General features: G+C 40.6%; 1 protein-coding gene across 1 annotated transcript in view; it reads right to left on the bottom strand.

The window, feature by feature from the left end:
• Positions 1–27968, bottom strand: part of ADAM22 (ADAM metallopeptidase domain 22) — a 217288-nt gene that overhangs the window by 98231 nt on the left and 91089 nt on the right. The window contains exon 4 of the mRNA XM_080936202.1: positions 14429–14495. Coding sequence (XP_080792328.1) covers positions 14429–14495 — 67 coding nt within the window. The remainder of the gene's footprint in view (positions 1–14428; positions 14496–27968) is intronic.

The following is a 27968-nucleotide window of genomic DNA, read 5'->3' as shown; positions in this document are numbered from 1 at the left end:
GGACAGATCTGGGAGAAGCAAATAGAGGATGAATGTGAAAGAGTGAAAATTTCAAGTTGGCCCCACTGACCCTGCCTTGAAGACAAGTATGTCTCAAGGCTGAGAACAAAAACTGAAGACAACCTGGTCTTGATAAGGTCTAATTCTGCAGTCCTGAGAAAAACTAGTATGAAGGTCAGTGTGCCCCAAAACAGAGTGGTCTGGAGTTGAATCATATCCAAAAGCAGACAGTGTGCCAATTTGAATGAACCAATGAAATTGTTATGTGCTTGTTGCTAACTGCCTATGTAATTTTCCCTATAAATATGTCCCCCTAATCAAGTTTGGGGTCGACTCCTCTATCTCCTGTGTGAGGTATGTGTTGTCCCCAGAGCTCTGGTCTCCCCCCAGCCCCCTGAATAAACCTCTTGCCTCATTTCAGCAAGATAGGCTCTCTGTGAGTTCTTGGGTTTGCGTTCTCCTGGTACTAGAGTGAGGGGCTTCCCCAGTTCAGGGGTCTTTCAAACGCAACCCTATATGAAAATAAAGTATATGATACATATTGCATGAAATCCTCAAAGAACTAACAAAATCATCATGACAATTAAAAATTGATGTAATGGTGTCAGTAGTTAAGGAATATGACTAAAGTAAAATGTAAGTAAGTATTCAAGCTGGGACATAGTGGGGTATGCCTAAAATCCCAGCATTATAAGGCAGAGGCTGGAGGTTAGAGCATGGCCGCAAAGTAAGAGCCAGGCTTAAAGAATAAAAAATAGCATTGTGACACCTTCAATTCCAGTATGAAGGAGGCAGAAGCCAGTAGATATCTAGGAGTTTGAGGACAGCCTTATCAATATAGTAAGTTCCAGAACTTGTCTCAAAAAAAATTAAAATTAAAAATAGTAAAATAAAACCAATAGAATTTAAAGTTAGTGTGCATATATCTGATAATTAAATGTTCGCCTAGGTCAATGATGAATAAGTACACACATATTTAGATCATTCTGATTTTATTAATTGGTTAAATGTAATTTGTTCATGACTAAGCTGTTTTAAAGAACAGACTTGAGAAGAATGCTTTCTAAGTAACTCTATTCTATAGTTTTAGATACTTCTCTTATCTCTGTTTTGATTACTAAAAATAAAACACTGTGGTGGTTTGGATGAGATTGGCCACCATAGGCTCATATATTTGAATGCTTGTTCTGGAATTGTTTGAAGGGACTGTTTTCAAGAAAGATTAGGAGGTGTGGCCTTGTGGGGGGAGGTTTGTCACTAGGGGTTGAGCTTTAAGATTTAAAAGTCCATGTCACTCCAGGTTAGCACCTCACTCCCTTCATCTCCACTTCTCGCTTGTGGATCAGACATGAGCTCTCAGCTGCTGAGCCAGTGCCAAGCCTGTCTGTTTGCTGCGAAGCTTCCCATGACAATGGCTGTACACTCACCCTCTGAAGCTGTAAGCAAGCTCCCAACTAAATGCACTCTTCCATGCATCTCCTTGGTTTCTTTTTGAAGAAATGGAGAAGAAATTGAGGCACATAGGAGTATATGGGTGTAATCTGAAGATTTCCTATTCTGAATTCGGGTGAGGGATGTACATGGCTATGTGTGCCATGACTTGAATCTTCTGCACCTGAACTTGCTTTCTGTCCTGCAATAAAGGCTCTGCTCTCAGAATTCAAACTCAGTACTGAGAGCATTTCACCCAAATCTTCCAGAAAGTATAGCTTTAAAAAAAAAAAAAAGTCACCACAGATTCCAACACATGGTAGCCACACTTGCCAAATATTCCTAGCATGGTTTCATTGATTGTTTATAATCACTGTGTATGCTCAGCCCACATATACTTTGTTAAAGAATTAATGCTCCAGGGCTGGGGACATAGGTCAGTATGAAGAGCACCTCCCAAAGGTTGGCGCTGCCTACCAGCCAGCCTTAAAAATGCACATCTCTGAAATCCTTCCACTTGGCTGGCGGCCTTCCCTATCTCCACACAGCCCAGGATTTAAATTTAAGCTTAAGTAACAGCTTCTATAAATAGATCCATTTTTTTATTCCGTTCTAAAATCATCTCCCCAGCCCATATGACTCAGTGGCTCTTAAGGTAACTAAGTATTATCCAAGAGACTCTGGAAAAGCTAACTGCATTTAGAATTCTAGACAAGAAAATGTGTGTCTCAAATATAAGATACGATTGGAAGTAAGAGAGGCACCTTGGAAAAGGAAGGCTGCTGCTGTCTTCTTTAAGAGGGAGGGAGGAGGAGGGAGGGAGAAGGAAGGAGGGGGAGAGAGAATATGAATCAGAATAGAAAATGGTTTAGTAAGCTAGGCATGAAGGGACCTATACCAGGCAAACTGTGTTCAAGGCCAGCCTGATCTACATAGTAAAGCCTGTAAGAAAGAGATGAAAGAAAGAAAAGGAAAGGGGGGTAAGGAAGGAAGAAAGGGCAGGAGAGAAGAAGGTAGGGATGAAGAGAATACTTTGGCCTTAGATCACTTGGCACTGCATCTCAAAGGCAGTTTTCAAAAATCGAAGATACACTAAAAAGCTACTTGTGAAAAACATGGATGTCTGCTTACAATAGACCCAATGGTGAGGATGCCTCTATGCTGACACACGCAGCAAGTGTGTTCATCCTCTGTGCTGACACAAGTGTAGTTATGAAGATGCACTGGCTGTTTAAGACCTAAGTTTGTACTTCCTGGGGTCAGAAAGAAACAATTCAAGTATTTGTTGTACTGTTCCGTTATATGAAACAATCTCAGTAAAATCTGAATTGCATATAAAAGGAGGAACAAAGTAATGATCCTTTCATTACATTAAAAAAATTAGAAATGTGAGACCCAGAGACACATGCCTGGTAAGAAGGGGTTCCAAGTAGCCAGGGGTCACAGAGATCTCTGCAGAGTGGGCAGAAAGTGCATCCCTGCCTGGCTTGATCCAGGGACCCAGGAACCCAGCATTGGGCCCTTTGTTCCCAGCCAGCGGCTTTTGGTGCACAACAGGCATTAGGACCATTCCCCCAGCAGGAACAACAGATATCCAGGGACACAGGTCAGGTACAAGAGAAAGGCAAGAACCAATCACTGACAACAAGATGGAAAGAGGAAAAGAAAGAACGTACCCCAGGGAAACCAACACAACCTGGCAACACTAGAACCAAGCTCTCCCACCACAGCAAACAGCACAATGCCAAACACTCCAGAAAAAGAAGACTCAGACCGGAAATCCTACCTCAAGATGATAATAGAGATAATTAAACAAGAATGGGAGGAAAAACAAAAAGAAATAGAAGCTTTTAAAGAAGAAACAAGAAAACACTCAAAGAACTCAAAAAACTAGAAGAAAACGGAACCAAAGAGATGAAGAAATGGAAGAAGGAATTTAAAACCAAAATGGACACAATAATGAAAACACTAAAAGAGACAACCATAGAGGTAGAAATCCTAAAAAAGAAATCAGGAGTCACAGATGCAAGCATCTCCAACAGACTACAAGAAATGAAAGAGAGAATCTCGGGGGCCGAAGACGACATTGAAAACATAGACAAAACAACCAGAGAAGATGCAAAAACCAAAACGCTCCTAACCCAAAATATCCAGGAGATCCAGGACACAACGAGAAGACCAACCGTAAGGATAATAGGAATAGAAGAGGGCGAAGAATATCAAGTAAGAGGCACAGTAAATATCTTCAACAACATTGTAGAAGAAATCTTCCCTACCCTTAAGAATGAGATGACTACAAGCATAAAAAAAGCCTACAGAACTCCAAATGGGTTGGACAAGAAAAGAAATTCCTCCCGACACATAATAGTCAAAACACAAGTGGTCAAAGCAAAGAAAGAATACTAAAAGCAGTAAGGGAAAATGGTCAGGTAACATATAAAGGCAGACCAATCAGAATCACACCTGATTTCTCAACAGAGACTATGAAAGCTAGAAGAGCCTGGACAGACATCATGCACACCCTAAGAGAGCACAAATGCCAGCCCAAGCTGCTATACCCAGCAAAATTATCAATCACCATAGATGGAAAGACGAAGATATTCCAAGACAAAACTAATTTTACACAATATCTGACCACAAACCCAGCATACAACGAATTATAGGTAGGAAACCCAATACAATGAGGGGAACTGCATCCTAGTAAAAACAAGAAAACTCCTAAGCAAGAAAACCAAAAGAAGAAAGACACACAGGCCCAATTCAACCTACAAAGCAATAATAGCAGGAAACAACAACCATTATTCCTTCATATCTATTATGAAATGGACTCAACGCCCAATAAAAAGATATAGGCTATCAGACTGGATACATAAACAAAACCCAGCATTTTGCTGCATACAGGAAACTCATCTCAGAGACAAAGACAGACACTATCTCAGAGTAAAAGCTGGGAAAAAAAACTTCCAAACAAACAGCCCCAAGAAGCAAGCTGGAGTGGCCATTCTAATATCAAATAAAGTAAATTTCCAAGCAAACGTTATCAAAAAAGATAAGGAAGGACACTTTTTACTCAACACAGGGGAAATCTGTCAGGAGGAACTCTCAATCCTTAACATATATGTTCCAAATACAAAAGCACCCATATTCATAAAAGAAACCCTACTAAAGCTCAAAAAATAATTTTACCCCACACGATAATAATGGGAGACTTTAATACCCCACTCTCACCAATGGACAGATCATGGAAACAGAAACTGAACAAGGACACTGTAAAACTAGCAGAGACTGGAATTAATAGATATCTACAGAACATAACATCCTATAACAAAAGAATACACCTTCTTCTTAGCACCTCAGAGCACCTTCTCGAAAATTGAAACAGAATAAATCTCAATAGATATAAGAAGATTGAAATACTCCCATGCATCCTCTCAGATCACCATGTTCTACAGCTGGTCTTTAATAACAACAAACAACAAAAAGCCCATATACACATAGAAACTAAACAATGCTCTATTGAACAATATCAGGGTCAAAAAAGAAATAAAAAAAGAAATTGAGGACTTTCTGGAATTCAATGAAAATGAAAAAACGACATACCCAATCCTATGGGATACAATGAAAGCAGCACTGAGAGGAAAACTCATAGCTCTGAGTGCTTCCAAAAAGAAACTGGAGAGAGCATACACTAGCAACCTGAAAGCACAATTGAAAGCTCTAGAACAAAAGGAAGCAGATACACACAAGAGGAGTAGATGGCAAGAAATAATCACACTTAGGGCAGAAATAGACCAAAGAGAAACAAAAAGAACCATTCAAAGAATCAACAAAACCAAGAGCTAGTTCCTTGAGAAAATTAACAAGATTGATAAAGCCCTAGCCAGACTAACTAGAGGGTAAAGGGAGAGTATCCAAATTAACAAAATCAGAAAGGAAAGTGGAGGAATAATGACTGTAACTGAGGAAATTCAAGAAACCATCAGATCTTACTACAAAAACCTATACTCAACAAAGATGGAAAATCTGGAGAAAATAAATGATTTCCAAGACAGATACAAGATACCAAAGTTAAACCAGGACCAGGTAAACCATCGAAATAAACACATAACACCTAAAGAAATAGAAACAGTCATCAAAAGCCTCCCAACCAAAAAAAGTCCAGGTCCACATAGGTTCAGGGCAGAATTCTATCAGAAATTTATTGACAACATAATACCAATACTTGCCAAACTGTTCCACAAAATAGAATCAGATGGAACACTACCTAACTCATTTTTTGAACCTACAATAACCCTCATTCCTAAACCACACAAAGACCCTACAAGGAAAGAGAACTTCAGACCAATCTCACTTATGAATATTGATGTAAAAATACTCAACAAAATCCTTGCAAACCGAATCCAAGAACACATCAAAACGATTATTCACTATGATCAAGTAGGTGGGATACAGGGATGGTTTAATATATGGGAATCCATCAAAGTATATCCACCATATAAACAAACTCAAAGAAAAAACTACATGGTCATCTCACTGGAAGCTGAGAAAACATCTGACAAAATTCACCACCACTTCATGTTAAAAGTCCTGGAAAGAACAGAAATCCAAGGCCCATACCTAAACATAATAAAAGCAATATACAGCAAACCAACAGCCAACATCAAACTTAACAGTGGGAAACTTGAAGCAATCCCACTAAAATCAGGGACTAGACAAGGCTGCCTACTCTCCCCCTACCTATTCAACATAGTACTGGAAGTCCTGGCCAGAGCAATAAGACAGCAAAAGAAAATCAAAGGAATACAAATTTGAAAGGAAGAAGTAAAAACATCACTCTTTGCAGATGACATGATAGTGTACTTAAGTGGCCCCACAAACTCCACCAGAGAACTCCTACAGCTGATAAACAAGTTCAGCAAAGTGGCTGAATATAAAATTAACTCAAACAAATCAGTAGCCTTCCTATATTCAAAGGACAAACATGTGGAGAAAGAAATTAGGGCAAAGATACCCTTCACAATAGTCACAAAAACTTTGAAACACCTTGGTGTGACTCTAACTAAGCAAGTGAAGGACCTGTATGACAAGAACTTCAAACCTTGAAAGAAGGAAATCGAGGAAGATCTCAGAAAATGGAAAGATCTCCCATTCTCATGGATTGGAAGGATCAACATTTTAAAAATGGCCATCTTACCAAAAGCAGTCTACAGATTCAATGCAATCCCCATCAAAATTCCAAACCATTTCTTCATTGAGTTGAAAAGAGCAATGTGCAATTTCATTTGGAATAACAAAAGACCTAGAATAGCGAAATCCATCCTCAACAACAAGAAAACATCTTCAGGAATCACTATCCCTGACCTCAAGCTATATTACAAGGCAATTGTGCTGAAAACTGCATGGTACTGATACAGAAATAGGCACATAGATCAGTGGAATAGAATAGAAGATCCAGAAATGAGCCCTCACACATATGGTCACCTGATTTTTGACAAAGAAGCTGTAAACATTCAAAGGAAAAAGGACAGCCTATTCAACAAATGGTGTTGGTCCAACTGGCACTCAGCATGCAGAAGAATGAAAATAGACCCTTTCTTATCTCCTTGTACAAAGCTCAAGTGTAAGTGGATCAAAGATCTCCACATTAAACCAGGTACACTGAAACTCTTAGATGAGAAAGTAGGGAAAACCTTAGAACCTTAGAATTTCCTGAACAAAACACCAATGGCTCCTGCTCTAAAGTCAAAGATTGACAAATGGGACTTAATGAGATTGCAAAGTTTCTGTAAGGCTAAGGACACTGTCAAGAAAACAAAACGGCAGACAACAGATTGGGAAAAGATCTTTACCAACCCCACATCAGATAGAGGCCTAATATCCAAGGTATACAAAGAATTCAAAAAGATAGACACCAGAGAATCAAACAACCCTATTAAAAAATGGGGTACAGAACTAAACACAACTTTCTCAGTTGAGGAATATCGAATGGCTGAGAAACATCTAAGGAAGTGCTTGACATCCTTAGCCATCAGGGAAATGCAAATCAAAACAACCCTGAGATTCCACCTGACACCAGCTTGATTGGCCAAGTTCCAAAACTCAGATGACAGCAGATACTGGCAAGGATGTGGAGATAGAGGAACACTTCTCCACTGTTGGTGGGTTTGTAAACTGATACCACTCTGGAAATCAGTCTGGTGATTCCTCAGAAAATTGGACATAGTACTACTACCTGAAGATCCAGCTATTCCACTTCTGGGCATATACCCCAGACACACTTAATATACAACAAAGACGCATGCACCACAATGTTCACAGCAGCTCTATTTATAATAGCCAGAAACTGGAAAGAACCCAGATGCCCTTCAGTAGATGAATGAATACAACAATTGTCGTACATTTACACAATGGAGTACTACTCAGCCATCAGAAACAATGACTTATCGAAATTCTTAAGAATATGGATGCATCTAAAGTATATCATCCTGAGTGAGATAACCCAGTCACAAAAGAACAGACATAATATGCAGTCACTGATAATAGGATACTAACCCCAGAAAGCTCTGAACACCCCCAGAAACAAGTCACAGACTGTATGAAGTTCAAGAAAAAAAAGAAAGAAAAGAAAAAAAACATTATGCTCAATCCTTACACACCAAGAAAACTTTGACTAATTCCGGGTAACATCCTGTTTTACATACACTTTATGCTCATTGTAACTAGTAAGACCTTAATGCACACTATCATTAAGGAAAAAAAAAAAGAGCCAAGCACTGACAAAAATGTATTCCTATACTTTAACACAGAAATGCTTAAAATTTGTTCATTTATGTTTGTTTTGTAAAATAAAGTTATTCAAAAAAAGAAAATGATATTTATGCAAAAGAGTACTCTTATCATTGATAATTATAAAATCAAAATATTGGCTAACTCCTAAAATTTTTGGAGATGTTCATCCAAGATAAATTTGAGCATATCTATATGTTTAAATTGTGCTTTGGCTTTTCCAAATGAAAAAAAATGTGTATTTACTGATGAATTGTTTTAGAGGATATTCTATAACTGATTGTACAGTGCAATTGATCACACATTTGATTTCCAAAATAATTTTTATGACTGATTATTAATAAATGTTTTATGTGTATACCTATGCTTTGGATTGCATAAAAAATTAATGGTAGAAAAGACGATCAAAGAAAAAGGTTTTAAAAGCACATGCATAAGAGAGTAGTTCCTTAAAAATATAAAAGAATAAAAAATTAGAAATAATTAAACGTCATGAGACAATGACGCCTGTGATTCACATTCCATTACTGACAAAAGCTGGTTGTATCTGGCTTGAGAAAGATGTCTATAACACTGCATCTTTTTCCTCCTTGCATTTTCTTTTCTTTTTGTTTTGTTTTTCACAAATAAAACACTTTAAGATACATTTCCAAAATGCTATTCCTTCAGCACCTGGGAAGCTTTTGAATTGCTGGAAGGTTAGGAACTGTGTGTTTTGGACAGGAACCTACCAAAGGAGACAAGGGAGAAACCGTAAGCACTGTGGAATTCGTGGGCAGTTTTCTATTGGTGCTGCTTCGGTTTGTGGAAAATACAAATTCAGAAAAATGCCTGTTGTCTTAACAGTCACCACAGTTATTTATTTTCTGAATGATGTCTGACAACTGTCCTGACAGTATCTTTTCTTCTACACTTATTCATTGGAAAAGAAACAAAACAAAACAAAAAATTAGGGTAAGAATTCAAGGGGGAAAAGAATGAGCTGGAAATGTGATTTAAGAACATGAATGCCAAGGGAATTTAATAGTGCAGCCCCCCAGGAAGTTCATGTGATGCTGAACTGGTGGGACAAGATGGCTCTATAGATAAAAGTAATTGTTGCCAAGACTCATTATCTGAGTTCAGTCCCCCAGGCCCCAGAAGGTGGAGTGAGAGAAATTAATCCTTCCTAAAAGTCATCTTGTACCTACAGTGCACTCATGCATGGGATGTGCCTGGAACACACATGTGCACACTGGTGCACACACATTCACACACACACACACACACACACACACACACACACACACACATACGGGGGGGGGTCTTTCACAGCATTCTCACATTATGGAGGAAAAGATGGATGTAATGGATGTAGAAAACCTCTGACATTCTCTTCGCCTCTGTATTAACTTCCTGACTGTTTCCAGAAACAAGGGCTGTTTGAGTCAGCCCTGAAATACATTTCATGTAAATCAGGATACATTTCATCAGACTAAAAGGCTCCTGCAGAGTCACAGTAAGTGCTCCTGCTGTTGAGCACTTCCTCCGGACACCTGCTCCCCATCACACAGCCCTTTCCTCCACCTCCTTACACTTTCCAGACTTTGACCTTGACCCCCACTCCTTTGTCTCCTCCATCTTTCCCCTGCAGCTGAGAACCCAATTAAGGCTCTGCAGCCATGATTTCTGGTGAGAATCAAATGCGTCCGAGTCGGTGACGAAAAGCCAGACAATTACCAGTCAGCGCTCTCTCTACACACGTAACCATACTGTTGAGAACCCAAACACAAAAGCCAGCCGGAATAATCATATTTACAAGTATCCTGGGCTATTAAAACTAGATATTCATTGGCTATTACTTTTGTTATTATCATCAGAGATAAAAGAAATGGACAAAGAGCTATCAGAAATAGATACAAGTGAATGATCCTTCTATCACATTAGTGGCAGATGGATAAACCACATGTCCACAGCAACGCTTACTTTTGCTTTTTGACCCCGAGGAATCTGCCCCTCAGCCACTGGTACAAGCTTCTGGTGCATGAAAATGATTCTCTGTTCCACACTTACTATTCAAAAACCTGTGCTGGGGCTTTGTTCCCAAGATGATCATGTAGGGAAAATGAAGCAGGAACTGAAAATTCAGGAAAAACTAACCAAATTAAGTTTAACCCTAGCTGAGAGAAAAAACTACAGAGTCTTCAGGTAAATTATGACTTTAGCTTGTGGATTAAAGACAGTGAGGTTATCGTTATTGGAAACCTCTAAAATCAATTACATATGCATACACAAAGGACTAATACAATCAATTTCAGCTTGTCACAGCTCTCCCGATTTGTGCACTGCAGCCCATGTGATGAACAATCTGGTAGAAGGTTCAGCCAGGAAGTTAGTTAATCTAGACTCAGGCTGCAGCTAGGACGCTCCCTGTAAAGCAGTATAACAGAGTATTGACCATCCCAGATCACTGTGAGGGAGGAACACAAATAGGTATGTGTATGACCAAGTTATTATCAATAAATGTTTGTTGTTAACTGGACATTTCAGCGACAAACAAAACCAACGGATTCATTTCAGTCCTAAGACTACTCCTTCAAAAAACAAACAAGCAAACAAAGACAAACCAGAAACAACAACAAACCCCGTAACTTAAACCTAGTGAACTGTGTGGTTGGGAACGTCATCTTTATCCACTGCTTCGATTTCCTCTCTCCCAAATCCAAGGCTGCCATTCTCCACACCAAGGTTGACAGCTTCCTTCCCACTACCTTCTAATTCGTCAGTGCCTTCAGTTTTTTGGTGCCAGTCATTTGAGCTCTCAGGAGGCGGAGGCAGGATGACTGATGTGCACTTGAGGCCAACTCAGAAACAGAGTGTCTCTCAAAAAACAAAAGTATGAAATATATGCCCATAAATGCATACATCTCTACAATTCTTCATACAAATTAACATTAGATGAACTTGGACATGAATTCCAATGCGGTTTGTCATCAGAATCTACGACTCCACTCATTCTTACTTGTACCTCTTACTAAAAAGAAGATGATGCACATCTCCAAGGAACATTTAAATTGATTATGAGGCAGGGAGCATCATGTCTCTGATATATTATAGACACTCAAATGACAGCTCTCACTACTTATAAGGGAAACAACCTAATTGGAACACAGGTGGAGACATTAAAAATAATAAGTTCATATCAAAAACCCAAAAAGTGTACTCTAAACACAGGGTGACATTTAGAACTTTATTTTATACTTATTGTTAGGAGTCTGTGCGTGTGTGTGTGTGTGTGTGTGTGTACATACACATGCATGCTGTGTGGGTGAAGGCCAGAGGCTGATGTGGGGGTCTTCTTCATCACCTTCACCTTTGCTTTTGAGGCAGAGTCTGAGACTCGATGAATACAGAGCTGAACAGTCCGATTACGATTCATCTCCCCAGCGATGGGCTTCCGGTGTGTGGGGATCGGAACTCAAGCCCTCACGCTTGCATGCAGATATTTTACTGACTGAGCTGTCTCCCTCAATCCTGGAGCTTAGTTTTTAAATAAATAAATAAGATGAAATTTTGCTTTATTAAAAAAATTAAAATATGTATTCTTTCTGTACATAAAGACTTTTTATAACCTTGGAGGGGAAGGTATAAAAACAACTATAACAGAACTTTAAAATCAGGATCTTAAGGGATAAAACTGCATTTCAATGAAACCTAAAAGGTCCCAAAGGCAAAAATTAACTCTTCTGTTAAAGCTAATCATTAAGGTGGATTTTTTTTGCATTTTATTGTATATTTAATTTATTTACATTTCAAATGTTGGAGCTAGAGAGATGACTCAGTGGTCAAGAGTACTGACTGCTTTTCCAGAGGTCCTGAGCTCAATTCCCAGCAACCACATGGGATCTGATGCCCTCTTCTAGTGTGTCTGAAGACAGTGACTGTGTACTCAATATACATAAAATAAATCTTAAAAACACAACAGCAACATTTCAAATGTTATCCTCGTTCCCAGTTCCCCCGTCTCCCATACCCCCTCCCCCTCTTCTATGAGGATGCTCCTCCTACCACCCATTCCCACCTCACCACCCCGGCATTTCCCTTCACAGGACCAAGGGCTTCTCCTCCTATTGATGTCAAACAATGCCAACCTCTGCTACATATGCAGCTGGAGCCATGGGTCCCTCCATGTGTACTCTTTGGTTGGTGGTTTAGTCTCTGGGAGCTCAGGGGAGGGAGAGGTCAGGTTGGTTGATATTGTTCTTCCTATGGGGTCGAAACCCCGGTTCAGCTCCTTCAGTCCTTTCTCCATTGGGGTCCCTGTGCTCAGTCTGATGATTAGTTGCAAGCATCCTCATCTGTATCAGTAAGAGACTCTCAGGAGACATCCATATCAGGCTCCTGTCAGTAAGTACTTCATGGCATAAGCAATAGTGAGTAGATTTGGTGTCTGCATATGGGATGGATCCCCAGGTGAGGCAGTCTCTGGATGGCCTTTCCTTCAGTCTCTGCTCCACTCTTTGTCCCTGTATTTCCTCCCATATTTTGTTTCCCCTTCTAACAAGGACTGAAGTAACCCCAAAACTTCCACCAGCAAACTCCTAAACCTGATAAACAACTTCAGCAAAGTAGCTGAATACAAAATTAACTCAAACAAATCAGTAGCCTTCCTCTACTCAAAGGATAAACAGGCTAAGAAAAAAATTAGGGAAATGACACCCTTCACAATAGTCATAAATAATATAAAATACCTTGGTATGACTCTAACCAAGCAATTGAAAAGATATGTGTGACAAGAACTTCACATATCTGAAGAAAGAAATTGAAGATCTCAGAAGATGGAAAGATTTCCCATGCTCATGGATTGGCAAAATAGTAAAAATGGCCATCTTGCCAAAAGCAATCTACAGATTCAATTAAGGTGGATTTTACGTGCTCTAATTGTAAAATTATGGCCAACTAAAATCTAGACTGTGAGAAACTGTATAAGATAAACAATTTCATTTCCTTAGCAAGTAAATAATGAAGAGCAAAAATACATAATAAATTTGAGGCACTTTAAACACAAATAAACGAATTAAACTAAATAGACACAGCTGTTGTGTGAAACTATAAATGACAGCACTAAGAGGGCGGGTTCACCAGTGAGGGTGGTCTCGGGGCTCACCAGTGAGGGTGGTCTCGGGGCTCAGCAGTGAGGGTGGTCTCGGGGTTCACCAGTGATGGTGGTCTCAGGGCTCACCAGTGAGGGTGGTCTCGGGGTTCACCAGTGAGGGAGGTCTCGGGGCTCACCAGTGAGGGTGGTCTCGGGGCTCACCAGTGAGGGTGGTCTCGGGGCTCAGCAGTGAGGGTGGTCTCGGGGCTCAGCAGTGAGGGTGGTCTCGGGGCTCAGCAGTGAGGGTGGTCTCGGGGCTCAGCAGTGAGGGTGGTCTCGGGGCTCACCAGTGAGGGTGGTCCCGGGGCTCACTAGTGAGGGTGGTCTCGGGGCTCAGCAGTGAGGGAGGTCTCGGGGTTCAGCAGTGAGGGTGGTCTCGGGACTCACAGGTGAGGGTGGTCTTGGGGACTCACCAGTGAGGGTAGTCTCGGGGCTCACCAGTGAGGGTGGTCTCGGGGTTCACCAGTGAGGGTGGTCTCAGGGTTCACCAGTGAGGGTGGTCTCGGGGCTCACCAGTGAGGGAGGTCTCGAGGCTCAGCAGTGAGGGTGGTCTCGGGGACTCACAGGTGAGGGAGGTCTCGGGGCTCAGCAGTGAGGGTGGTCTGGGGGATGAGGTGTTGGAGGCAGGGGCAGGGCTGTGGGGAATGCAAAGCAACACATGGGCTCACTGAGCAGGCTCAACAGCTCACACTGGATGAAAGTCATAAGGTGACTCATCGGTCCCCACCTGGGTTCGTGTGCATCTCTGTCTTTGAATTACATGTTTGAACACTTTTCACAGCTTTAAAGACTACCAAAGCAACAGCATTTCCTTCTCACATAAATGTACTCCTCTCCGCACATTCATGTTCGTGCCCCAAACTGAGTGCACAGCCCCTGATTTTACACCCGATTGTTCTACAGTAACTGGGCAGAGCCCTTTAAGAGACTGACTCATCGGCACTCACTGAGTCGGGTACAGTTTTCATTTCGGGAGCACAGCTCAACTGGTAGAACGCACATCTAGTAAGCATGAAGCCCAGATCCCAAACTCAGTGTTTAAAAAGAGTCCCTACAAAGAAAGGAGCATCCACTTACTTTGTTTTCCACGATCTTGCCTCCATGTTCAATGTGTCTCTCTACATAACCAGAAGACAGCAACTCGCTACAACAAAAGAGAAATGGGAGTTGAAAAGGATCCTGCTGTAGAAAACGACTGACTCAGTAACCGAAGTCGCCAATCATGCTCCAGGCCCTGGGTTTGACCCCCAGTGCTTGGTGATTCAGTTTGGGGGGATGGGGGAGGAGATGGGAGGGGTACCCTTGAATACATATCACGTTTGAAAACTTGCATCAAGTTCACATGTAATCTCCTTTAATAATTATTTAATTCATATTTTTTAAACAATATCAACATTTTTTTTAGAAAGGAAATGAGGAAGGAAAGAAGGAAGGAAGGAGGAAGAAAATATGTAGACAGCTAGTGCTTCTACAAAGATAGAAGCTGAACTGCTCCACCACCTGTTACCCATGGCGGAACGCAGACGATTCCCCCGCAGCCCAGCACTGGGTCTAGGAAACCATAGCAACACAATTACGTTTTCGAAATACTTTAGTCTTGGTTTGTTTGTTTTTTGTTTTTGTTTTTGTTTTTTTAACTACAGCTTTCTATCAAGAAATTTTGCTATCTATATCTTACCATTTTTATGTATGCTGTATGTTTTTCTTACAAATTACTAGTCTGTTACACACAGACAATTGAAAGAGCAAAGACAATAAGAACAAACAGGAAGGCTGGCAAAATTGCTCAGTGGGTAAAGACACTGGCTGCCAAGTCTGACAACCTAACTTCGGTCCTGGCATTCACAGGGTGGAAGTAGATAAATGACTCTCCCAAGCCGTCCCCTGACCTCCACTGCATATTCACACACACACACACAGAGAGAGAAACAAAAATGAAAAGCAAACCATCACAACATTTTGGAGCTGTTTTTTTCTTAAAGTCTTCTATACAACTTTGTCATGTGATTGTTCCTATAATTAGTTATCTATTTGTTTAGTTCAGTTTATGTGTATTGGGTTTTGGCCTGCATGTATGTCTGAGTACTACATACATGCAGTGCCCATGGAGGCGAGAAGAGAATGTAAGATCCTGTGAAACTGGAGTTAGAGATGGTTGTGACCCGCAACGCGGGTGCCATGAATCAAATCCAAGTCCTTTACAAGAGCATCCAGTGCTATTAACTGCTGGGCCATCTTGAATACGGGAAGCTACTACTGTAGAAGCTTTCTAAAATACATACCTGCATAAAACGAGTTTAGATAGAGTTAAATATAATGGGGGAGAAGATGACCCAAATGGACAGCATATGCTACCAAATAGAATCCTGGGGACCAAAAATGGCTTCTATCCTTTTCCATCATTGTCAAAGGAGCTCTTGGTGTTGGGATTTTGAACCTAAAAACATCACAGGCTACTGTCAGTGCTGTCGGTTACCCTCCACAACCTGGTGCTGAAGACACCACATATGTATGTCACTGGACGTGGAATAATTGAGTTTAGGATCTACTAGAATCTTCATCCCTACTGATTAGCATTCATTGTGCTGGAAGAAATTTATACATGCTACCAAAGGGGGGGGGGGGGAACCACTAATCTCATCCAGCTATGAACCCTTCAATCTATAAGTGACCTGCCTAAAATACATATGCACTAGTATAATAGTACCACAAAAAAATGTTGGGGTGGGGACAACCAACTATTTTTAAAATTGGATTTAAGGCCAGTTCAATGACATGAAATCCATTGCTGGCACTGGTAATGAGGCCAAGAACCTAAGACTAGATATGCCTGGATCCTAGGGTTAACATACTACTATTTGTTCTGCTAAAGGAACACAGCAATGAAGTGACTCCTAGTGACACATTGCTATAGCCACAGATCACATGTTCAACCGTTATCACAGAAGCTTCTTTGCACTGTGGATGATACTTAACCCAGAGACCAACTAACGAACACTGCAGAGGCTTTGGAAGGCTCATCCCTAAATGCGATGTCTTCCCTCCCTTCATCTCCAGGCTCAGGCATCAGTGAGGACAATCCCTGACTGTAAGGCTGTAAGAGCCAGAGAAATGACTGACACCAAGGCAACAGCATTTTCTAGACACAGCAGGACTGAGGTACCTAGGAAGTCAGAGATTGTCCCAGTATGCATCAGACCTGTAAAATTCTAGCCAGTCTAACTCCCAACTGAGGACAGAAAGTGGAATTGATAGCTGTGGGCAGAGGAAAAGAGTAATCAGTTTTCCTTGATGGGACAGACTCATCCTTAGGAATAGTTGGCCAACACAAAACAGACTCTGTAATTTGCTTTCCTGGGCACACATGCCTTTTTAGTTTGTTTGGTTTGGTTCGGATCTTGTCTTTAAGTAAATAAATAAGTAAAAGAACATGAATTTAGGCAGGTGGTTGCCAGAAGAATGTGAGAAGTGGGGGAGGAGAAAAGAATATGTTCAAACTGTGCTGCATGAACAATTTTTAAATTAAAAGAGAAAAAACTAAAACCAAAAACTACCACCTGTAAGAACTAAAAAAATTAGATAGGCCTCTTATATTTCCTATATTCGAAAATGACTTTTAAGTGTGATATATCAAGATACAGCTTTGATAAAGTCTTTATTCTCTCCCTCCCTTCCTCTCTCCCTCCTCCCACCTCTGTGTGTGTGTGTGTGTGCGTGCGCACACACTCGGGCATGCACATGTGCATGTGTAGGAATTATGATCACATGCTTACATATGCACACTCGTGTAGAACCCTGAGATCAATACTGAGAGCCTTTCTGTGTTGCTCTGTACCTTATCGGTGAGCAGGAGTTAACTGTGAACCAGGCGGGCTATCCAGCAAGCACCACATGTGCCTGTGTCCTCATTCCAGTGCTGAGGTTACAGACAACTTTGTACTTGTACCGTCAACATTTTTCCCACTGAGCCGTTTTCCTGGGCCCAAAAAGTCTTTAATTTTTTTTTTAGAGCACTGAAATAGAAATAAAATCATCATGAATAACTAAAAAGAATACATGAGGCTATAAATATATAATTCTACTCTATTTATAAACATGGAGTCAATTTTTTAAAAGATCCTCTAAGAAATGTTTTATGAGTCATAAAGCCAAAGTTGTTCCAACTGTAAACTTCTGAGCACATGGCCCATCATGATAATCTCCATGCCTTCAGTTGTTTGGAATGTAAACTACATATGCAAGCAAGCACTGGATTAATTCAGGCTATAATACACACACACACACACACACACACACACACACACACACACACACACATATATAATTCAGCAATACATTAATTTAGCCAGCAAGACTATATTAGCGCTTCAGATTCTATGATTATAGATCCACTTAGAAAATTAAGTTCACATGTCATTTGCATTTAAAAACATATAGTCATACTTTCTCTCCTCCCTCTCGTGTATATGTGTACATGTGTGTGCCTCTGTGCATGTGAGTATGCACATGTGTGTGCACGTGTGCATATGTGCATGAAGCTTACCATTTTGTAGGCTGTTTGGTCAATGAGCTCCTGAAATCCATTTGTCTCTGCCCCCTACAGGAACACATAGCCATGCCTGGCTTTTTATGCGGTTGCTGGGATTCAAACTTGGGCTGGCAGAGTACGTACTCTGACCCGCTGAGCCATCTGCCCACTTCCTGGATTATACTTTCCTACTAGCTTTACGGGAGAGCCCACTAAGGTGTGCAAGGTTGTGTGTCACAGATTTGAGAAAACCCTAAAAAGTGAATTAAGCTATAAGGACACTTGTCATCCTCTTATTAAAAATTTTCAGGACTGTAAGTGGATTTCCAGTGAACAGTGAACACCGTTAAATGAATAACCTCGAGCCTTAAAATATAAGTGAACTTTGGAGATACATCAAGTATGGATGGGTAGGTAGTAGGCAAACTGTGTTACATGTAGGCAGAATTCACAGAATGACACCTATCTGTGGACTTACAGCTGGAAGAAAAACTTAGCATAGACAACTACAAACTGCAGTCTTTGTCCTTTTTGAGGCATGTATAATCTCATATGTAACTGATAACAAGGAAGGCAGATGCAACAGTGAGAGAAACAGCCACGGAATACCGTGTGCCTCAGAGTGGGCTGGTGGTCCTTCTTCCCATCTTACACCGAGACCTAATAACACCAAACTGGCTACCTCTCTGAACTCTCACTGAATGCCTAAACTGATTCATCTTCAGCTTAAGGGCTAATTGGATTTCTGGAATTCTGTTCTCCCTCTGAGACAGCTTCACCTGCAGGCTTCCATTGGCCACACCAAAGTTGGTACACGTGGTTGCTCAGCATCACTGAGACTTAAGATAGTTTACTTTCTCTTCTAAAATGTACTGTTGTTGCTTTATGTATATGGGTGTTTTGCCTACATATATGTCTGTGCATCATATGTATGCCAGGTGCTGGCAGAGGCCAGAAGAAGCATCAGATCCCCTAGAGCTGAAGTTATACATGGTTGTGAGCTATGTTGTGGGTGCTAGGAATTGAATTCAGGTCCTCTGGAAGAGCAGCCAGTGCTCTTAACTGGCTGAGCCATCTCCCCAGACCCAAGAGAATTTTCAACTTTCCGTTTTGCCATCGATCAGTATAATGGCTGGCCTGTTCTCTTAGTTGGCTCCTCTAATGGCCCTAATGTAACTGTGGCAATTTCTAAGAACCTCATGAAAATAAATATATCCCAAGACTTGAAAGAAGGAAGAGAGGAAGGAAGGGAGAGAGGCAGGGAGGAAGAAAGGGAGGAAGGGAGGCATGTATGTAGGCATTCGGGCAGGTCAGCACACCTGATGTCTACACTCCTTTAAAAGGTAAGCAAGTGCTTTCTAAGACTCATCGCTTTCATCTTCTCGTGTGTCCTTTTCTAGAATTACATTGCATGTCCCCACCTAAACCAATCCTTTGACAAGGACATTTGTCACTAAATGTCAGCTTAATCAAGATTCTCCTTCCTGGAGCACCATGATTTGAATTGGATTAAAGAAGAAGAGCAGTCTTAAGAATGACTGTTGAATAGACAGGTGACAGTCATCTTTTTACTTTTCCTTTAGGTGTATCAAGTCTTTCACACATTTCCAACTGTCTCTGAAAAAGACAACATTGGTGTCCGCCTCAGACAAAACAGGAGATTGCAACAGACTCCACCCCACACTTGCTTAACCCAACATGTACTGTAAGCAGAATAGGTGCTGGCCAGAATTATGCAAAAGGCTCTCCTGTGGCTTTGGTACTGTAGGATACATCTTCCCCCAAAGTGGGAAAGGAGCAGAGGCAACATGTAATTAGCCCAGCCAGCCAAGTTCCTGCTCTTGGGAATCTGAACTAGTGAATTCTGGGAAGAGGGAGGAGGAAGCCTTGGAGTTGATAAAGGAAATTGAAGCTGAGGCAGAAGGAAGCAAATGCGAGACATGGAATGGCAGACGCCAGAGTGTAAGCCCCAAATCTCTGCAGCAGAAGTCCACAGATCCAGACCAGTCCAGCACTGACACCGTGTGTCTGGGTCGTGTGTCTGGGTGGCTTGTTCCCACCACTGCCACTGGGTCAATCTCCACCTTCAAGTTGATATGAATGTGATTAAAATTGGTCTTTAGAAAAAATAGGCTTTAGAAAAATCAGCCATAGCAGTAGTAATGATGATCTCAATTCCTTACAACAAATTGGAAGCCTTCTGAGTTTTCAAATGTCGAGGGAGTATTTTCATTGGAATTATAAAATCTAGGCAATAAGACAGTATGAATCACAGCAAGACTAATTACAGTGAAGAAAAACCCTCTGCCACGCAGCCTTTCCAATCGAACATCCATAGCTACACTTGAAAGGGCTCCATGTTATTTACGCCAGAGCCAGCTCATGCAATTCTGTTTGTGCTTGTTTGTGAAAGTATGTTAAGTGTTTTTATTTTAATGATTAGGCAGAAAAACCTTCTATTTAAAAAAATCTCTCAACCTTCAATGAACATGTAAAATAATACGGCCATCAACAGAGTCTAAGTACATATTCCTAAGGTATCAGGAAAGAGAAATGATAAAGAGTATCTTGTCTTTTCCTTTGAGATAGTATTGTTTATTTATGGTAGAGTAAGAATCTTTTTGGATCACTGTAAGCTTAGGAGATGAGAGGGTCTCCACTGCATAGGAAAAATGTTATCTTACCAAAAATGTGCAAAGAAAGGTTTACTCTATGCTCACAGCTTACTTAATACCTTGACTATGGAGACTTCTTTATGAACTTCAAGCAGTTTCCAATCAAGCTCTAACTCTAAACAATCTCTATTTTCTGAAGGGAGTGTTTTTCAAATTAGGACTGCTGGAGCTGGAGAGTTGATTCAGATGTTAAGAACACTGGCTGCTCTTCCAGGGGGTCAGGGTTTAATTCCCAGCACCCACATGGCAGCTTACAAATTACTGTCTTAAATTGCAATTTCAGGACATCTGACACCCTTGCACCAATGCACATCAAAATGAAACTGAGATATACATATACATATATATATATATATATAAGACATATATATATATATATGTTTTTAAAAGTAGGAGTGTGTTTTGAGCTCTACTCCTCCTTTCATTTACATGATATAATAAACCTAGAATAGATAAATAAACACAATGTAAATGCTTTCAGTGACACCACAGAGCATATATCTGTAATCTAAGCATGTGACACATATCTGTAATCTAAGCATCCAAGAAGCTGAAGCAGGAGGATTGCTGCAAGTTTGAAACCAGTCCAAGCTAAAAAATGAAACCTTCTCTCGAAAACCTTAGCAACAATAACAAACACTTTCTGTCAAAATAACGATGGTGCTTTGTTTCCTGGGAAACTATCATGAATAAGAAGAGGCTTGTATGATACAAAAATTTGTAGGGGGGATAAGTATTTGATTTACTAGCTATGTATCTTTGGTTAGTATTTTTAATTCTTAAGATCATAATCCATCCAAATTTAAAATAGAGATTATAAGTTTGACATGATAGCAAGCCTGCTTCTAAGTGATTTCACATAACTTTGAAAAACTTGATTTCGGTCAACTACCTATTCACTAATGTGTATTTTCAAGTATTTTCTCTAGAATTCCCACTTGAAATGTTTTGATTTTATTTTCTTTTTAGATTTGTTTAATCTATATGAGGGCATGTACCAGGTGCCCATGAGATCCGAATACAGTACAGGACCACGTAGATGGTTGTGTGCCACTGTACGGTGCTGGCCATCGAAACCGAGACCTCTGCAAGAACAAGGGCCATACCTACCGAGCCCCTTACTGGACATTTTCAGTGCTGTGCACCTCTGTCGTGTCCTCTTAAGCCAGTTAACATTCTTTGATAATCACAGTATGATAGACGTCTACATAATCTAAGCTTTTTCATGTCCCCTTTCTTGTTTAGACTGGGTTGTACTTTTGCAAAGGCCTGGTCAAACTTCACCCAGGTTAACTTAACTCTTAAAAGTCAGAGCCTTGTTCCCCAACACCGAATCAGAGTGACCTTAGGTTGTATTTATGAGTACAGTTTCCTACTGATCCCTCAGCATAGTGCATGATGGTCAGGAGTCCTTTATATTTTTATTCACTTTAGTATAAGATTTTTTCCAGGTTTCTCTCCCCTCAGATCTTCAAATACTGTGGTGAGTCCCTAATGACATGACCTTTCCTGTCTACTAACAGCCCTTGTTCTTAGACCGTGTTCACCAGAATCCAGACATATAACTCCCCTAAGCAACAATCAACGGCATATTCAAAATGTATCCTCATAATAGCTGTATGATAACAAAAGCAGCAGACATCACCTTGTCAAAGTTGTCATAGTAACCAAATCAGCCCGGGGAGAGGTCAGATTTTTACAATTCAAAGTGCTATACTAAGGATGCATTGCTTCCAATGTGCTCACTGAAGTTGTCTAAGGAACAAATGAACTAACTGACATCATTTTCCAAGAAAGAGACTCAGGGCAACTACCAAACCTAAAGCACCAACTTAAAATGTGTCCTTGGGGACAAGATTAAATCAACAATAAGAAGACTGGGTGCTTAAGAAAGACTTTAAGCTGCCTCCTCAAGACCATATATCAATTCAAAAGCCTCTCCAAGACTCACAAGGAGTTCAATTACTCCTCTAAACAGGAAGGTTTTAGAGATTCCCCACTCTGTGAGAGAGAATAAACCTAGTCCTTCATACCTTCAAAACAAGAGCTAATCCATTACATCCCCAACCCTATAAGAATCTTAAGCGTATGAATCATAGAATCCTATAAATAAAAATATTATTAAGAATCTTGAAGGCATGTCTCTCAGAGCCTAAGTTGCCGGAGGCTATGTCAAAAAGATTTTTAGGTAAGTTCTCATTAATAGGGTAAATTCAAATAAGATTCACATGAAAGTCACCAAATTAAGAGTAGTATTGCTAGATACTGGATTGGATCAAAACCAGTCATTTTAAGCATTTTAGAGTCAGAAATTGGGCCTAGAAAGATATATGTAAGCTGCCAATGCCCCTGGAAATAGGTAAATAGACACCCTGTTGGTCATGTTGTTCTTATATCAGCCAGGGGTAGGGCAGAAGGCAGTCCAATCTCTATCCTAGCCTGATGCCTGGCTTGGTGGCCAAAGCTGTTTCATGCCTAGGACACATTAAAAATCAAATCAAATCTCAGGTGGCACAAGAGAAGGAAGATAGACTTGTGTTTTTTTATGCCACACAATGCTGGTAGGGAATGATGACCAGATAGCATAGCGGAGTTGGGCCTGGTGACAGGGGTGTGGGCGAGTCTGCCTGAGGACATGGGTATGGGAAAGCTGACTCCAAATTCAGGAAAGCTATCTAGAGTCAGGAGCATGGGAGAGCCAGCCCTCGCCCACACGCAGAGAGTGAGCCCTCTACCTCACCCAGATGGTACAGCAGAGCTGACTCTGGTGGTGGGTACAAGTGAGCAGGCCCCAAGGGCCTCCCCACTCTTCTTCCCTGTGGTGGTACAGGTATGGGCATCCCCCCACTGCCTCTCACCTGCAGCAGCTGGGAGAGCTGGTGCAGAGGGCAAGAGAACGGGAGAGCTAACCCTGCTTCTTCACTGGCTGTAGTACGCAGAAGAGCAGGCCCTACACCTGGGCAACAGAGTGGAGCTGGCAAAGGCATGGCTGAGCCAGCCCTGAGGGTGGGAGAGCAGTGGAGCTGGTCCAGTCCCACATAGGCTGAAGCACGTGTATGCCCTAGCCTTGACTGTTCAGCACAGTGCAGCTACCAGGCTCTGAAGGTGTGGGAGTGGGTGAGGCAGTCCCAAGCGCATAGAGCAAGAGAGCTGACCCGACCTCCTACTGATGGTGACAATGAGTGGCCTAACCAGGGCAGTGCTGGGGAGCTTGCCCTGGTGGTGAAGATAATGGGCTGACCAGCTCCAGCTGGGATTGTATAGTAAGACTCATTCTCCAAAACAAATAAATATCAAGACTCAAATGAAACACATTGCCGGAACAGAAGAACCAGGTGGTAGACCTCTCTCAGTCTTAGTGGCTTCTGGGTAGATCCTATTTGCACTATGAACAGGATTGTCTTTTGCATTCATCCTGTCCTTGTCTACGTTCATCTTGGGATTATATGGAAGGAATAATTTACTATTTAGGCTCAATGTTCAAACCTAAATTACTCTTAGAAGTCTTCATGACACCAAGACCGGATCTAAATGTTGAGAACCAGATCCTTGAACTTTATCCTGATGCTAGAATGGAGTGAAGAATTTAGTAACAGATGTTATTGATTAAAGATGTCTACTTTCTTTACAATCCTCCTATATTGAGCTGGCTTTTATGTAATTTGGAAGAAGTGATCCTCTATCGTCTGTGATTCACAGATTCTATTATATACACATTGAAATCTCTTTTTTGAGTTATACCACTATGATGACAGAGAACCCAAGAAACAACCGAAAGCATGCACAAGGCAAAAAATAATTCCTAACCTGATATCCCAGTCAACACTGGCACTGCTTTCTAACCACACGGCAGAAATAATTGCATGAAGCCCATCTACATGGCCAATGCACAGAACCAGGCAAAGTGTGATCTCTAAGGAATAGGTTGGTCATGCATTTGAGTCCCATACTTAGTAACTAATGTATTACAGATAATCAATACATTTTATGTAGATCAACTCCCAAATACTTGAGAAAAAAATTACTTGAGATAATTTGAATATAAAAGAATCAAAAATTACAAAGATGGTTATAAGCCATCAAGTATAGGGGTCACAATGAAAAATTAAAGACACCATTAACTATTTAGCTATAAAAAGCTTACTACAACAACTATGAAAACTTTAAGAATCCACATTTATTTTGCTTAGAAGAAATAAATACTAAGCTCATCAAGGAGAATAACATCCTGAGTGAGACAACCCAGTCACAAAAGAACAGACATAATATGCAGTCACTGATAATGGGATACTAACCCCAGGAAGCTCTGAATACCCCAGAAACAACTCACAGACTGTGTGAAGTTCAAGAAAGAAAAAAAAAAAAAAAGAAAAAAAAAAACCGTTATGTTTAGTCCTTACACACCAAGAAAGCTTTGACTAATTCCAGGTTACATCCTGTTTCACATGTACTTTATGCTCATTGTAACTAGTAAGATCTTAATGCACACTATGAAACCTTAAAAAAAAAAAAGCCAAGCATTGACAAAATGTATTCATATACATTTATGCAAAAATGCTTAAAATTTGTACATTTATCTTTGTTTTTTAAAACAAAGTTCTTAATAAAAAAACTTTAAGAATTCACATTTATTTTGCTTAGAAGAAATAAATACTAAGCTCAGATTTAGTTTTTTAAGAAAATACTTTGACCTTACCTTTTTTATCATTTTTATTGGATATTATCTGAATTTACATTTCAAATGTTATCCCTTCCTACCTCTTCAATTGCCCCTCCCCCTCCCCTTGCTTTCATGAAGATTCATTCACTCCCAAACACCCACTCCAACCTCAGTGCCTAGGCATTCCCCTACACTGGAAAGACAAGCCTTCAGTGGACCAAAGGCCTCTCCTCCCATTGATGCCAGACAATGCCATCCTCTGCTACATGTGCAACTGGAGCCTTGGGTCTCTCCATGTGTAGTCATTGGTTGGTGTTTTAGGCCCTGGGAGCTCTGGGGGGATATTAGTTGGTTGATATTGTTGTTCTTCCTGTGGGGTTGCAAACCCTTTTAGCACCTTTAGTCCATTTTCTAGCTTCTACATTGGAGTCCCCTTGCTCAGTCCGATAGTTAGCTGCAAGCATCCTCATCTGTATCAGTATGGCTCTGGCAGAACCTCTGAGGAGATACTGATATCAGGTTCCTGCCAGTAAGTACTTTTTGGCACCAGCAATAGTGCCTGGTTTTGGCACATGGAGTTTATGGATCCCTAGGTGAGGCCGTCTCTGAATAATTTTTTCTTCAATTCCTGCTTCTCTATTCGTCACCTGATTTCCTCCCATGAGTGCTTTGTTCTCCCTTCTAAGAAGGACTGAGGCATCCATATTCTGGCTTTATTTCTATTTGAGCTTCATAAGGTCTGTGAATAGTTTAATGGTTGTATCAGCTGCAATCCCACCAATAATGAAGAAGTGTTCCTCTTGCTCCAAATCTTCGCCAGCGTCTGCTGTAACCTGAGTTTTTGATCTTAGACATTTTGACTGGCGTAAGGAGGAATATCAGGGTTGTTCTGATTTGCATTTTCCTAATGACTAAAGATGCTGAACATTTCTTTAGATGCTTCTCATCCATTTGATATTCCTCAGTTGAGAATTCTTTGTTTAGCTCTGTACCCCATTTTGTTAATATTATTTGATTCTCTGGAGTCTAACTTCTTGGGTTCTTTGTATATATTGGATATTAGCCCTCAATCAGATGTAGGATTGGTAAAGATCTTTTCCCAATCTGTTGGTTGCTGCTTTGTCCTTTTGACAGCATCCTTTGCCTTACAGAAGCTTTGAAATTTCATGAGGTCCCATTTGTTGGTTCTTGATCTTAGAGCATAAGCCATTGGTGTTCTGTTCAGGAAAATTTCCCCTGTGTCGATGTGTTCTAAGCTCTTCCCCACTTTCTGTTCTAATAGTTTCAGTGTACCTGGTTTTATGTGGAGGTCTTTGATCCACTTGGACTGGATCTTTGTACTAGGAGATAAGAATAGATAGATTTGCATTCTTCTACATGCTGACTGCCAGTTGAAACAGCACTATTTTATCTCCTTTGTCAAAGATCAAGTGACCATAGGTGTGTGGGTTTACTTCTGGGTCTTCAATTCTATTCCATTGATCTACCTGCCTGTCTTTGTACCAATTCCATGAAGTTTTTAATCAAGATTCTTTTGTAATACAGCTTGAGGTAAGAGATGGCAATTCATACTAGGGGCTGGAGAGTTGGCTCAATAGTTAAGAGCACTTGCTGCTCTTTCAGAGGACCTGAACTGAATTCCCAGCATGCACATGGGTCACTCACAACCACTCCAGTTCCAGGGCATTCAACATCATCTTCTGCCTTGCAGGTGGTGCATTACATGCATGCAGGCAAAACACTCATACACATAAAATAATAAAATACATTTTAAAACTCATACTAAAAAGAAAAAAGGGGTTCCTAGTACCAAAACTTGGAATTATATAAATAAATCAATGTTCCAGATACAGTAGCATATACCTAAAGCCCAGCACTCCTAAGGTTAAGATAGAAAAATTATTCTGAGCTCCAGGCTATCCTGAGCCACATGGTAAGTTCCAGAGACAACCTGGGTTAACCCTATCACAAAACAACAAAATAAAAATAATACAAAGATAAAAATAAAAAAATAACTGGAAAGAAATGACAGCAAATAGTTATAAATTTCACATTTAAATGGTCAATATTATAGGTTATAATATGTATATATATACACATACATATATACATACATACATATGTTTGGTTTTGTTAGCATTAAATTTCTTTTGAATACTTCCATTTATTTTTAAAGCATGCTTACTTTGAGCTTCCCTTCCTGCTATTATTACTGTTTGACGCTGATCTAATAGCTTCATGTTTATTAACTCATTGATGCACATAGGAGGTCTTGTGTTTGCAAACAGGGGTAACAATAGAGCACAAACGGACAAGCAGTGTAGTGGAGGCATGCAGGGCCAAAGTACAGGCAGGACTGTACTGAATGGTCTGACTTCCGAGTTCATTCTTGGGATCACTAAACCCAATGACAAGATGAATTTTTCTTCCCACTGTTTTCTTTTTCATGGCATACTTTGAGCCACACATCACAAAATCAACCATGTGAACCGGCAAGCATTCAGTACGGGAAATGCAGGTGACCCCTCAAACCTGCCTTCAGTTTGCATCCTATGGCCAGAATCTGGACTCACTGTACTTTCCGCCTTTGCTGTTAGCTGCTGGTCAGCTGTCCGCATGAACTTTCTCCTCATTAATGGTCCTGGTAATCTTGCTGGGGCTCTCTCCACTGAAAACTCCCCCTCTCCTCTTTCTGGTTCAGTTCCCGGTGCCTTCCAGAAATCATATTTAATCTGGTTAATTCCGTGCTACAGT

The sequence above is a fragment of the Micromys minutus genome (assembly GCF_963924665.1).
Source record: "Micromys minutus genome assembly, chromosome: 23".
Lineage (NCBI taxonomy): Eukaryota > Metazoa > Chordata > Mammalia > Rodentia > Muridae > Micromys > Micromys minutus.
Note: the sequence above shows the minus strand (reverse complement) of the source record. Positions and strands in the feature narration are given on the sequence as shown.